At 44.7% G+C, this 13,042-nt stretch overlaps 1 protein-coding gene across 5 annotated transcripts in view; it reads left to right on the top strand.

Annotated features, from left to right (window-relative positions):
• The window catches only part of POGLUT2 (protein O-glucosyltransferase 2), a 54,750-nt gene that overhangs the window by 39,228 nt on the left and 2,480 nt on the right, over nucleotides 1-13,042 (top strand). For all 5 annotated transcript variants that reach the window (XM_085896982.1, XM_085896981.1, XM_085896983.1 and 2 more), the window contains exon 10: nucleotides 6,507-6,614. In XM_085896982.1, the coding sequence (XP_085753108.1) occupies nucleotides 6,507-6,614 (108 nt within the window). The remainder of the gene's footprint in view (nucleotides 1-6,506; nucleotides 6,615-13,042) is intronic.

Below are 13,042 nucleotides of genomic sequence, written 5' to 3'. Positions count from 1 at the left end.
ATTTGAGTTTATTGTGCCATATCTTTTTCTTTCCAAAAAAAATAACATTCCATGTAACCTGACCTCTGCAGCACATGATCTTGGCTAGCGCTGTTTCTACTATTATTGAAGTCGACTTGACTGGCAACATTCTCAGCATGATTGCAAAATTCAGCCATTTCTCGAGAAATGCTGTTTGTGCCTCAGCTGTTGGCTGTGTTTGTTTGATTATCCTTCGAACTTGGTGATCTTTTCGGGAAGCGTTGTTTCATTCCACTGCGATTGCTGCAAACTTGTGTTCATGCCATCTTTATGCAAGTGGCCTGAGGAATGGATGCAAAGGTGTTTTGGGCGTTTTTTGCATACATAGTCGAGGCTTGTGGAAAGCTGGTGCATTGAAAAGATCAGGACTTAACAGGACAAAAGGAACAGCACAGAGAGAGAGGGGAACACCAAGAGCAGAGTTGAAGGCCAAGATAGAGGGAGACTGGGACAAACAATGGGTGTGGGGAGGAATGGGGGGCAGGAAAGGACAAGATGGATACAGAAGGAAACTTGCAGGGCAGAAAACTGGCTATTTGGACAGAGAATGGCTTGGGGTGGGTTATTGAGGGTATAAAAGATCATGGTTTTGGATTGGGGATGATCTGAGATGGTGGTGAACAGCTGTATCGAAGACCTGGAGGGAAGAATGAGATTGGAGAGAATGTGGATCTGCGATGATTGTGAACAGCTGTTTTGAAGACCTTGAGGGAAGAATGACGTTGAAAATAATGTGTAAGTTTGTGCTCTAGTTATAATCTGTGTTTACAGTTAAGGGGAAAAGGTAGCACCAACATTATCAGAGAGTTGTTATGTTCAGGTGTCGAAAGTTGGTGGCAGCAAACAGATGTGCATAATCATAGGAATTGTAATTGTTTGCTCACCTTAATTTGCTGGACCCTTTCACCAGGCATAAACACAGTGATGTTGGCAGTGCTTTGGCGAGTTGGCATAGATTATTAAAACTGAGCGAGAGAATTATAGGTCAGGTCAGGTATGGAAGCATGCGCTAGAGCAGCGCGTTGCTGCGTCCAATTTCTGCCAGTACTCCAGGGGCCTCTGTCTGGCCATCCCCCAGGCAGATGCCTGGCCCATCCCGATCTCCATGATCAACCTGCTGCTGATCTGATGTTGATCAACCTGCTGCAACCATGAGGCATGTGGTCAGCCCATTGGCATCCTCAACTCAAAAGACTCCCTTGCTGAAAGAATCTGGTTTGCAGGATCAGCATCAGGAAAATGAGCCACATGTCCATGCAGCCACAGCTGACAATAGCAGACTATGCAGGTAACAAATCTCATTTGAGTCTCAGCAACCGCTCGTTGCGCACACAGTCCGACCAGCGATAGCCAAGGATTCTCAGAAGAGACCTGGTACCAAAGGAATTGAATCACCATCTCAGATCCCTGGTTAGAGTCCAAGTCTCACATACGGAGAGCAAGACTGGAAGCACCAAGGACCTGAAGACTCGGACTTTCATCCTCCTGCACAGGTCCTGACAGCACCACACCCCATGATCCAGTGAATCCATGACTCCCCAGACGTCGATTGACCTCTGGCTCAGCTAGCAGAGACATGAATATCACTGTCAGGGTAAGTAAATCTCTGCATGACCTCAACATGCTCACCACAAATGGGTGCAGATAAGACAGCAGCATCCAATATGTCATTGAAAGCCTGGATATTCGCTTTTACCCAGGAAATCCGTATTCGCAGCGGATCCGACTCCTCAATCAGCACCTCGAGGGCCCCCAAAAAGATATCTAGAGTCTCTGCAAAGATGATTGAATCATCTGTGAAATCAGGGTCAGAGATCTTGACATTCCCAAATGATGCATCGCAGCTTGGTCTCTGACATCCTCCCCAGAATCCAGTCCACACAAGCGCTGAAAAGTGTGGGGGCCAGTGCATACCCCTGACGAACTCCAGTATCAACTGGAAATAAGTCAGAGATGGTATCACCACATCTTACAGCACTCTCAGTACCAGAGTATAGTTCAGACATCAGATTGATCAGTTTTGGTGGCACCCCACGAACACCATGAATCCTCCAGAGGGCATCCCGATTGACTGAATGGAACACTTTGCAGAGATCAACATTGGCTGCATGCACCCCCCTGCCAAAACTCTCATCTGCATTCGGTGAGGACATGAAGAGCAAGGATACAGTCAATTGTTGACCCTTTTGGTTGAAAGCCTGACTGCTCTGGGTGCTGCTGCTCAAGCAGATGGTGGTGAACCCAATCAAAAATTATCTGAGTAAAGACCTTGCCCGGTACTGAGAGCAATATCACCCCTCGGTAGTTGTTGCAGTCTTTGCGATCACCCTTCCCTTTCCAGAGAGGGACAACAAGGCCCCTCTTCCAGTCTGTTGGGATGATGCCTATGTTCCAGGCAGAACACAGAATTGCATACAACGACACGATTGCAGCATTTCCACTAGCTTTGAGAAGTCCAGCATGGATGCCACAAATATCAGGAGCTTCACCCCATTTCAACTGGTTCACCGCAGCTGTGTTTCCACAAACAAAGGTGGATCACAGTTGATTGGAGGGTCAGCAATAGGGATCGTAACCACCCTGACATCCAACTCATCTGCTGGTGGATCAGTCTGATACAGCAGCTCAAAGTAACCAGCCCAGCGGGCCTTCACTGTGGATTCCTCTCTCAAGAGCCGTCCACCCTCTGCTCTAACTGCAGTACACCGAGGGATGGGCTTGGAGGAATGCAATGCGTGAATTCCCCTGCAAGCAGGACGTGAATCGCATGTCCACAGGTGATGCTCTACCCCCTCACAGATTCCTTGCACACAGGCCTCCTTGTCCACCCTCAGTGCATGTACAGTTTTATGCCTCAGCTCCCTGAACAGCTCAGTTCTGCCATTAAGCTTGGCCCTGCGACTCTGGTCAATGGTATCAAGTGTCCCTTTGGAGACAAAAATTTTTATCGCCCTACAGTGAGTTCAAAGATATCCTTCGGCAACATCAAGGCGGGTGGTCTTGAAGACACTCCACAACTCTTCAGGATTCCCCAAAGCACCCAGACCCCTCAAATCCCCACTCAGCCTGTTCGAAAACTCCTCAGAGCTACCCTCTCATCCTTGAGCTTGCCAACATCCAGCCAAGGCTGGGATGGTATAAATTCTCCCGGATTTAAGCTTCAACTTCAGAGTTGCTGCCACACGCCTGTGGTCGATATTGAGGAAGTGAGCATTCTGGTGGACCCCGCAGTTTTGGGTCATCCCCCGGCGATCATCTACAATCACATGGTCAATCTTCTTTGCCACACTGCCAGTGTTGGAATACCAAGTCTCATAACCATCCCACATGTCTCATAACCATCCCAAACAGCTCCAGTTGATGCAGTGAAATCCCCTAAGACTAGAAGTGTTCCACAAAAAAAATTTGATGACATGATGGTCACGTGATTTGGCAGCCATATTGTTAATTTGTTTTTTTTTTACAAATAAACCTTCAAAAATCTTCTTCTCCGAAATGGTTGAACAGTTTGAGGTGAAACTTTACACAATTGACTGCCTATCCATGAGGAACAAAAGGTTCACACATATTGGCAGTGCCTGGATGGGTTTGAGGGTCGAGGAGTAGCAGCTGAAATTGCGAATCCTATCCAGGTTCCTCCTGATGACTTCATCTTTTTTTTTCTTTTTTTTTTCTTGTTTGAGTTCCTTCTGATGACTCCAATGCAGGACTGTTCCTATTTGGTCTTCCATTTGCTTTGAATCGAATTTATTTTGTCCCATTCTGAATTCAATTGAATAGTAATATTAAAAAAAAACCATCGTGTGTCAGGGTCAGGTGTCCGATCAAAGTGGGGTTGCATTAAAGCGGGACGTCTTGGTACCCGGTCATCACTGCCAGCAGTTATGAAGTGGCAGTTCTAATTATGTCTCTTATTAATTACATAACACACCAGGACCCAAACGCCATTCAAAATGAACGACACAAAACTACGCAAACACCACACAACACGTCACACAAAACAAGTCCTGACGAAGGTCTGCAATCTCTGATTGCTCTTTTTTTCATGTTTGTTTTACTGCCCCTTCCTCTCCATCCGAGGTGTCCTTTTTTCTTGGCTACAATTCATAAACCTCTTTAACTGTATAATGGATGGACTTAAACCGGTTGGATGTGTTGCAGGCGCTCCCCCTGTTGGGCAGGACCTTTGCAACAAGTGCAGGTGTGGCACATTGGTTTGGTCTACAGGACAGATGTGATGTGATATTTGGATGTAATTCTACATGGGATAGTTTGCCAACCCGTATTTTGTAGGGAATCCACTCCACGCTGATAACACCCATTGAGGCAGAAAAGCATCCTTGAATTGATTACTTTAACATGGTGTCGGGGAAACGGGTTGGAGAGGTGGCGGTCTGCCGTTATCCCTGCCTGAAAAACTTCTAAAGCCTTCGGACTGATTAATACCATGGGTATCAGAAGCAGTGACACTACATTTAGCGGTGAAGCAGTTGTGTGTCTTTCACAGATTGCAACTAAGCTACATGTCCACTTTAAATTTGATATGTCCTTTCCAAACCACTCAGGAATCTCGTTCACTCTATAATGGAGGCCTAAACTGGGTGTATGCATGGTAAGCTCTATTAGTCAGGACCTTAACAGCGAGTACTTGTGTGGCACAGGGGTCCAGGTTCCATAATCGTTTTCTTACCTTTGGAGGCAAGTCGCTCAAAGCAGAGACAAAAAGCTGCTACCATCAGAAACCATAGTTGATGAAAATGCTAAAGATGCAATTCCCATATATACATGCACGAGTAGTAATGCCCGGCATTGCTCGGGCTAGCAATAAAGCCTGGCGTTGCCTGGGCTTTCTTGCAAATTTCCTGAATAGCTGTTAGGGGTTAGCGGTTAGGGTTAGCGGTTAGGGTTAGGGTTAGTGGTTAGGGTTCGCTGTTAGGGTTAAGGTTAGGGTTAGCTGTTAGGGTTAGGGTTAGCTGTTAGGGTTAGGGTTAGCTGTTAGGGTTAGCATTAGGGTAGCTAACCCTAACCCTAACACTAACCCAAACCCTAACCCTAACCCTAACAGCTTGGCGTAGTGGAGGTAAACAGTGCCCGGGGCAAAGCGGAAATTTGCGTCCCCCGTAGGCCTTAAACTTGAGTGGATTTGAATGGAAAATCCCATAAGGGATATCGATTTATCGATTTTTTTCGAATATCGGAAGTGTTATGGAAAAAATTTATAGCCAATGACCTAAGTTGGACCAAAAGCCATAATCGTACCGAATTTGAATGGAATCCGTTGGAGTTTGTGAAAATGCATCAAAACGAATTTTGAGGGGCCTCTTAAGGAAGACAATAATATCATTAGTATATTTGCCAAATCTTGTTTCATTTCATGCAGTAACAAAAATCTGATGGTGGAACAAAGAAAGGGGCGTGCCGAAATATTAATATAGATGTAGGAAGAGAAAGCTCGTATGACACCAGTCTCCATATGCATGAATTGTTTGTTTTTTTTGGATACCTTGTCGAGGCTCGTGTGAGAGCTAACACACAACGCACAGCAAGGGGGGCATGAGAAGAGGGGAGGGAGTGGGAAGGACAAAACAGTGGGGAACAGAGACATTAGGAGATCTGTGGAGGGGAGAGGGATGGGGGCGGGGAACATGGGGAATACAAGATGGACATTACAGGGACTTTCAGGAAGGAAAGCAGGGAATTTAAAGGAGGTGGGCTTGGCTGGATTATCGGGGGTAGAAAAGATCGAGGATTTGGATGGGGGATGATAAGAGGTGGTGGTGAGCAGCTGTTTTGAAGGCCTGGAGGGAATAATGAGATTGAATACAGTGAGGGAGTTTATTCCAAAGGCGGGGAAAAAGAGGAATGAAAGAGTGAAGGTGAGCAGCGATTCGTGATTTTGGTAGTTTTACCAGAAGGGGGTTGTTGGCGGACCTTGAGCGCCCTGCGGAAATGTGGTGGGGACATATCGCAGAGAGAGTAGTGGGGGGGGAGGGTGAGGCTGGAGAGAAAACAGAAAGACCACCGACCAACCTGCGGTGAGACAGTGAGAGGCCCAAAGACTCAGCCTCATTGCGGGAGATGCCAATGATCCGAATGATCCAAAAATGTCTGCATATAATCTGTTTTTTCGTGTTTTAGCAAATTAGTTAAAAATATATGTTTAATATCATAAGCCCTGTAGTGCGGAGAGTTTTTCTCTCTTCCTAAATAAGGACGGTTGTTACGAAAAGCTGTGGTCATGGGAAGGCATTTCTGTTGACGGAACACAAAAATGGACATCTGACAATTTTCGGCATCCAATTTTGTGAGTTAATTGTCACAGTTCAAACATTTATTTCATTAACCCTAATCACATTACCAAGATTTTCTCCAATAAACATCGCTTTCATGACCTTCACCAATTATACTGTACAATGTCACAAGTGTAATTTTGGTCTTGCGATTTTCTATGATTGTATTTGAAATCGTTCTTGACTTTTCTTCAGGCTTATGCAAAACGGCACACGTCTGTGCCAAAAATTCGACAGGGAATGGAACTGGTGGAACAACCCAAAGATGACCTTTTTCCTTGTACCTGCCACCGGAAACTGCAGGTGTGCAATATTATGCTGCATGCAAGCTCTTTGCAGACTGCCCTTCCACCTCAACACCATCAACATTCAGTTGATGGATATTCGGAAGGGCATGTTCAAATGTTATTGAAAATTACATAACTGCAGCGATGGTTGAATCGTGGCACAATTATTTATTGTATGTTCATCTTGGAAGGAAATGAAACTAGACTCTTTGTTCCTGCCCATGATTACCTCGTTATGAATCATCCATGTGTCCTCCTCCCACTCTGTTATTCTCATTGGTGTTTGTGGTCCTGCTTTCCCATGTCCACTGATATGTGAATTCTGCCTACTTCCTGCTTAAGGTCCTTCCCCTCCACATCTTCCATTTTAGACTTCCCATGTTCCCATCTTCCCCTCCCATTTTTGGACTTCACCACCCCAACTTTTCACTGCTAAGGCTCGTACGAGAGCTATCCCCCACATAACGTACAACAAGGGGAGTAGGAGACAAGAGAGAAGGGGTGGGGGAGGGAAAGAAAAAAGCAGTGTTGAACAGAGACGTGAGGAGATCTGTGGAAGGGAGAAGGATGGGGCGGGGTACACAGGGTAAACAAGATGGACACTACAGGCACTTTCCGGTCCTTACACTACAGGGACTCTCAGGAAGGAAAGTAGGTAATTTGAAGGAGGTGGGTTTGGGGTGGATTAGCAGGGGAAGAAAAGATCGTGGTTTTGGTTGGGGGAAAATAAGAGATTGTGGTGAACAGCTCTTTTGAATATCTGGAGGGAAGAGTGGGATTGAAGAGAGTGTGGGAGTTTGTTCCAAAGGCAGTAAAAAAAAGAGGAATGAAAGAGTGAAGGTGAACAGTGATTCATGATTTTGGTAGTTTTACCAGAAGGGGGTTGCTGGCGGGCATTGAGCGCCTTGCGGAAATATGGGGGGGGGGGGGACATATCTCAGACAGAGCAGGGGTCGAGGCCAGAGAGGAGAGGGTAGAAGAGTAGAAGACAGACAGACCACCGACTTGTCTGTGGTGAGAGTGAGAGACTCATCCCAAAGACGCATCCTCATCACGGGAAATACCAATGATCCTAAATTCCTTGGTTTCCACAGCATGAAGCTGAGAAAGGGGAGAGCAGTACTCCATCAGGCTGTGGACGGAAGCTTTGTAAGTGGTCAGGATCTCAGGTGTACCAAGGAAGGACTTGGCACGACGGAGGATTCCCAGTCGGTGAATGGCTTTGGAGGCCAGCTTGGAAATGTGGCTTTCCCAGGAAAGGTCATGGTAGATAGTGAGACCCAGAAACTTGAATGAAAAGACTTCTTCGAGAGGATTATTGAGAAAGTAGATGGGGGAGGGGTTTTCAGGCGGTCCTTTCGGAGAGGCATCGTGAGACTGTGAGATTTGTCAGGGTTTAAGGATATCTTCCACGTGTTGGACCAGCTTGTGATTTTATCCAGATCTGCAGAGAGTGAAGACGCTGCTGCTTGCCGGTCTGAGGGATGACAGATGGAACGGCAGAGGGTGGAGTCATCAGCAAAGAGATAAAGAGGATTTTCCAGAGAGTCGGAGAGATCATTGATGAAAACCAGAAAAAGAACAGGGCCCAGAACGCTCCCTTGAGGAACTCCAGCCTGGACAGGAAGAGGGGATGAGAACTTTCAGAGCCACACGGCTGCAACAGGAGAGGAAGTCTGCGAGCCATGAGATGGCCTTAGATACCATAGGAAGAGAGTTTGGTGAGCAGGGCAGGGTGCCAGACTGTATTACCTCACCTCACGTGTTACCTCACTTTTCCTCACCTCTTCAAGATTTGACCTCCTCATCAGCCATTCCATTGAAACTTCCACTCCTCTGCTGCCTACCCCCTGTCAGGATTCCATTACCCCCTCCCTACCCCTTCCAGGTTATCATTGCATCCCTACCTCACAAACTCTCTCTCCTCTGACACTGCTTGGTCAGCTGATGCTTAATCTCTCCTCCAGCCATTAAATCCAGTTTGCATGCACCAACCTGCATTTAAAGGCATGCTTTGAGTCGAGTGCACGCATTGTGATGTGTCCAAATCTCCTGGAACCTCTGACTCTGCTGCTCCCCTCAAATCCCTCAAACTTTCCTGCAAACTTATCATTGTGCCCCTTCAAATGTCTGTCCCCATGTCCATGTGCAGTCAAAAACAATTTTTTTTGTTTGCAAAGACCTTGGTGAAAAGGCTGGTTTTGTATGTTTGCTGTTTTTTTTTTCTACAACTGGACAGTTATTCTTCGAAGATGTTTGCACTCTGTTTTTCTTGTTTGTCCACGTGTGGTGCATTTGCTAATTCGCCAACAGGCAAAGCTGACACAACTGCAAAGATACCCTTATTGTCACACTCCATTTTCAGCCACGTCTCGCGTAGCGAACGTGGCTCCAAGAGAGCTCCGCGTTGTTCTTGTTCTTCTTCTTGTTCTTCTTCTTGTTCTTCTGGTGAAGACAAAACCTTTAGGATGCGGCTCTTTTATATACAGGATCCGGATCTCCTTAAATACTAAACACCTGTACACATCCTCACATTGAGGGTGCCTTTTGAGAGCGTCTATCATTAACTTTTAAATATATTCGGACATTTACTTTAAAGGTTCGAAAAGTTCACGTTACTATTTAAAGATTATTCCATTTAATGTGTAGTTATTTCATAAATACACTTTTTTCTCGTCATGAACGAGGCACCTCCATGATGGGTCTCGTTATTGGCTCCATCAAGGCACGTGACGAAATATCGGAAGTTGTTGTTGTTATTGTTGTTGTGATAAAAATGCGGATGTTTCGATTTTCTGTAATGAATCTTTCATCCAAAACAAGATCCTTCAAAATAGTCTTTCGGACAACTTATATTCTTCTTCTGGTGAAGACAAAACCTTTAGGACGCGGCTCTTGGACACATTTGTCCTTGTTCTTTTTCTCTTTCTGTCTGTCTTTCTCTGCCTTATGTCTTGTAAATCTTGAGAACAAAACATTATATGGCTACCACATTTGGCAGACATAATCAGCACCCCAAGGGGATTGTCATGGTGGTGTAGGGGGTGTTGGGGGATGGTTGGTGGGGAGGGTTAGATCTTTGTACCAGTTTACATGGTCACAACCAAATTTATGGAGTAAAATATGGGGGTGGGTGGGTGGGGGGATGTAGTAATTCTCGCTGTGGGGAGGCAGAAGGTGGATTCTCAATACCGGAGTCTGGCTATTCATGTCAGCCCTACGGGCTGCAGTGCTACCAAATGTGGCTTGCGTAATGGGGGCCCCATGAGGGATTTATGATGAAAAAACTGAAATGATTAGCTTTTGTAGATTTTGAGATTTCAGTTGATATTTAACTTCTTCAATTGATCTTGACCAAACCTTTCAAGGATAGTGTAAGTCCCATGGGGAGTAGAATTGTGGTTGGGGGGCAGGGGGGTTGTGAAGGAGGGAGGAGTTACTTGCTAAATAAACTCGTTTTGTCAATCATTGCTGCTGCTGCTGCTGTCGTCATGTCCGTGGTTGTTGTTCATATCCTCCTTCTATGTGTTTTTATATATTTTTGATTACTTCAAGAAGTATTATTATATAATTTTGTGCGCTCCTTCTGTGTCCATCAAGCTTTATTTTAAAGGGTTCCTGCTGTCGTACTGTTGGAACTGCTGCACTAAAGGTCCAAATCTGGATTATTATTCATCCCTCATGGAAAGACAAGCAATTCTATGATTAAACGGACACCAATTTTTGTTCCAATTATGTCGATTATTAGCTTTCCAACCATATTGTCGTGTCCAGGGGGTTTAACCCCGACCTGGATGGATGGCCAAACCTCTCCCTTGGAGGCCTACAGCCGAGACTCGGAGATTAATGCACGCACGCGGTATAACGGTTAAGCACAGCACCAGGACGGCACAAATGCACGGACACAAGCAAATTAAATAAATAATAATTTAATGAAACGGAAAACCAACAATTATAAAGAAAATGAATCAAGGCATGAGGTAACCAAAATTTAATTCTAATTGTGGTGCCTCCACACAGACTTAAATACTACACAAAAGGGGGCAGATAAAATAGAGAGAAATAATACCTCCTTTATTTCAGCACTTAGCTTGGTCCAGATGGTCTTTATGGAACGTGGAATTGAGGCACTTTGGAGACGCGACCAAAAAAATGGCGTCAAGTCGTTCTCTCACAGCGGGAAGAATGCACGTCAGGCAATTTGTGAGCGGTAATCAACACCAAGGCTCAGACACTCCGTGCAGTACTTTTCACGAGCGAATATTCCGACCGTTCCTCTCTTTCACCCGGTTTGTTCACACTGATGGCCCACATGATGAGACGATTTCTTAGTCCCTGTGATCAGGTCCCGAGGCACGCTATTCTTCCCTCCTCAGAAACGTACACGCTTCACGGCTCAGCTTAACCGTCAACAGCCAACATCTTGCTCAGCACATGAGCCAATTCACACAGCACAAACGTGACAATCGTGCAGCGTTCGTCATGCCGAGAGCAAAAGTGAGATCCTCCGTGTCCTCTGACTAACATCCTCTCTCGGCCGCATGCGTGCCTTGGTTATTACTCCACCACCCCACCTTACTCTGGGGTGTGGCTTGCTCATCCAAGCCCGGGAAGGCAGGGCTTCTGCCCGCTTGTAGTTGTTTTAGGGACGTGTTCCCCACCTTTATTGCCAGTCTTGGAATACAAAATGTTGGGAAAGTTCACACGGGGCTGATTACATACTGGGGTGATTAGTCATAAACCCTACCTTATTAAGTGACACTTCAGCTCAAAGTTTCCCTACTCCATTACATCGAGATGTCTCCTGCACGTCCACGAGCCAAGAAACTTCATACGATTATATCTCTCCTCTTAAATTCCTTCATCTACCCCACAAACATAACAATATATTATTTTCAGATTTCATTATTTTATTTGACGTATTATTTTATTTTATTTTATTTTATTTATTATTTCATGACAGCAGCAACCCTTTAGAATAAAGCATGACGGACGCACAGATGCTTCTCCTTTTAGAAATAGATGACCGCACCACAATGACATTAACATTGTTGATTATATGTAAAACTAGAAGGGCATTGGTAGAGCACATACCTCCGCCACGTAATGCCTGATCCACAAAAACATATCGGGTCCAATACATGTTTGACATATCATGCTATACTAGTGCTGTGGCATGGCTGGAAAAAAAATAGGTAAACCCCTCCCCAGGGTAGAACAAAGCACAACCATATTTTTTTGGATTATTAGGATGTCTGAAGTAGGAAATGGATGGTTGTGAAAAAATATATTGGAGATAGCATGTATTTTTGGTGGAATTTGTAATTATAGTGCATGAAATTTTTGTCCGTTTCGGAAAATCATAAAAATGACTGTTAAATCTTAAATTATCAACCAATTTTCATAATTAAAATGTCATTTTGTACATAATCAAGAGTATGTTGCTTTCAGATCATCTCAGTAGCTAAATCTGAATCATTAAGTTTTCAAAACTGAAAAAATGTGATTTTACTAACTAATTTTATTCTGAAATGCTATCTTACATTTTGTTGTATACTAATATTTTTTGCTTTAACACTGAAACTAGCAAATATATTTAACAAAACATTCTGCATGAAATTCACAAAGAGATTTAATCAAAATCATCACTGTCCAAGTCACTCTCATCTGCAGCAACAGGGGCTTCACGTTTGTTGTCACATTCCATACCGAGACATGAACAGAAGTCAGTGCAAGGCAATCCTAATGCCAAACAGTGGCACTTCAGTGAGGTCTTGCATTCAGCATCCATACAGTACATGTGAGTTAGGTCTCGGAATTCAATGGGTGCAGCCTCTTTCACATAGTAAACAGGTTGCATGGAAGATGTGTCCTCATCCCATCTCCAGCCATTACCAATTGGGCTCAAATGTTGTGGGTTCGAAACTTCACATTGCATCCATATAGTTAACTGGTACTTGGCATGCAACACATGTTGAAGGAAAGCATCCTCAGTTGGAGGAAATGCTGATGCGGTTTGTCACTCTTGCAAGAAAATTCATACCGTAACTCATCTAAGGTTGTACACAAGTTGCGATTGGATTTCTTTTTTGTTTCCATACAATGCTAATGTGTACCGACGAGCATCCTGCAGGTTTTCTGTCAAATCAGGAGTTGTGCCCAGGGTGCTCAGAGCAGGAAGATCCTCTGCATATTGAACTAGCTTACTGAAGACTGTTTACTTGTCAATCTTGTCGAGACTACTGGTGCTATCACACCCAGTAAGGGCGTGTGCAGATGGTAAGGCACGTGCTACATTTTCTCCTACATTTTGACAGATACTATGAACCGGTATAAATCTTTCCCTATTTGTTCTTTTTCCAGTGTGTCCAGAATGCATGTATGTTAACTTTGGCAGTTTGTCTTCATTTAGATAGTAAACCAGCAAGACTAGGACATCTGTAT

Source organism: Eptatretus burgeri, chromosome 10 (genome assembly GCF_056783735.1).
Source record: "Eptatretus burgeri isolate ZD-2024b chromosome 10, Ebu_testis_v1, whole genome shotgun sequence".
Classification (NCBI taxonomy): domain Eukaryota; kingdom Metazoa; phylum Chordata; class Myxini; order Myxiniformes; family Myxinidae; genus Eptatretus; species Eptatretus burgeri.
Note: the sequence above shows the minus strand (reverse complement) of the source record. Positions and strands in the feature narration are given on the sequence as shown.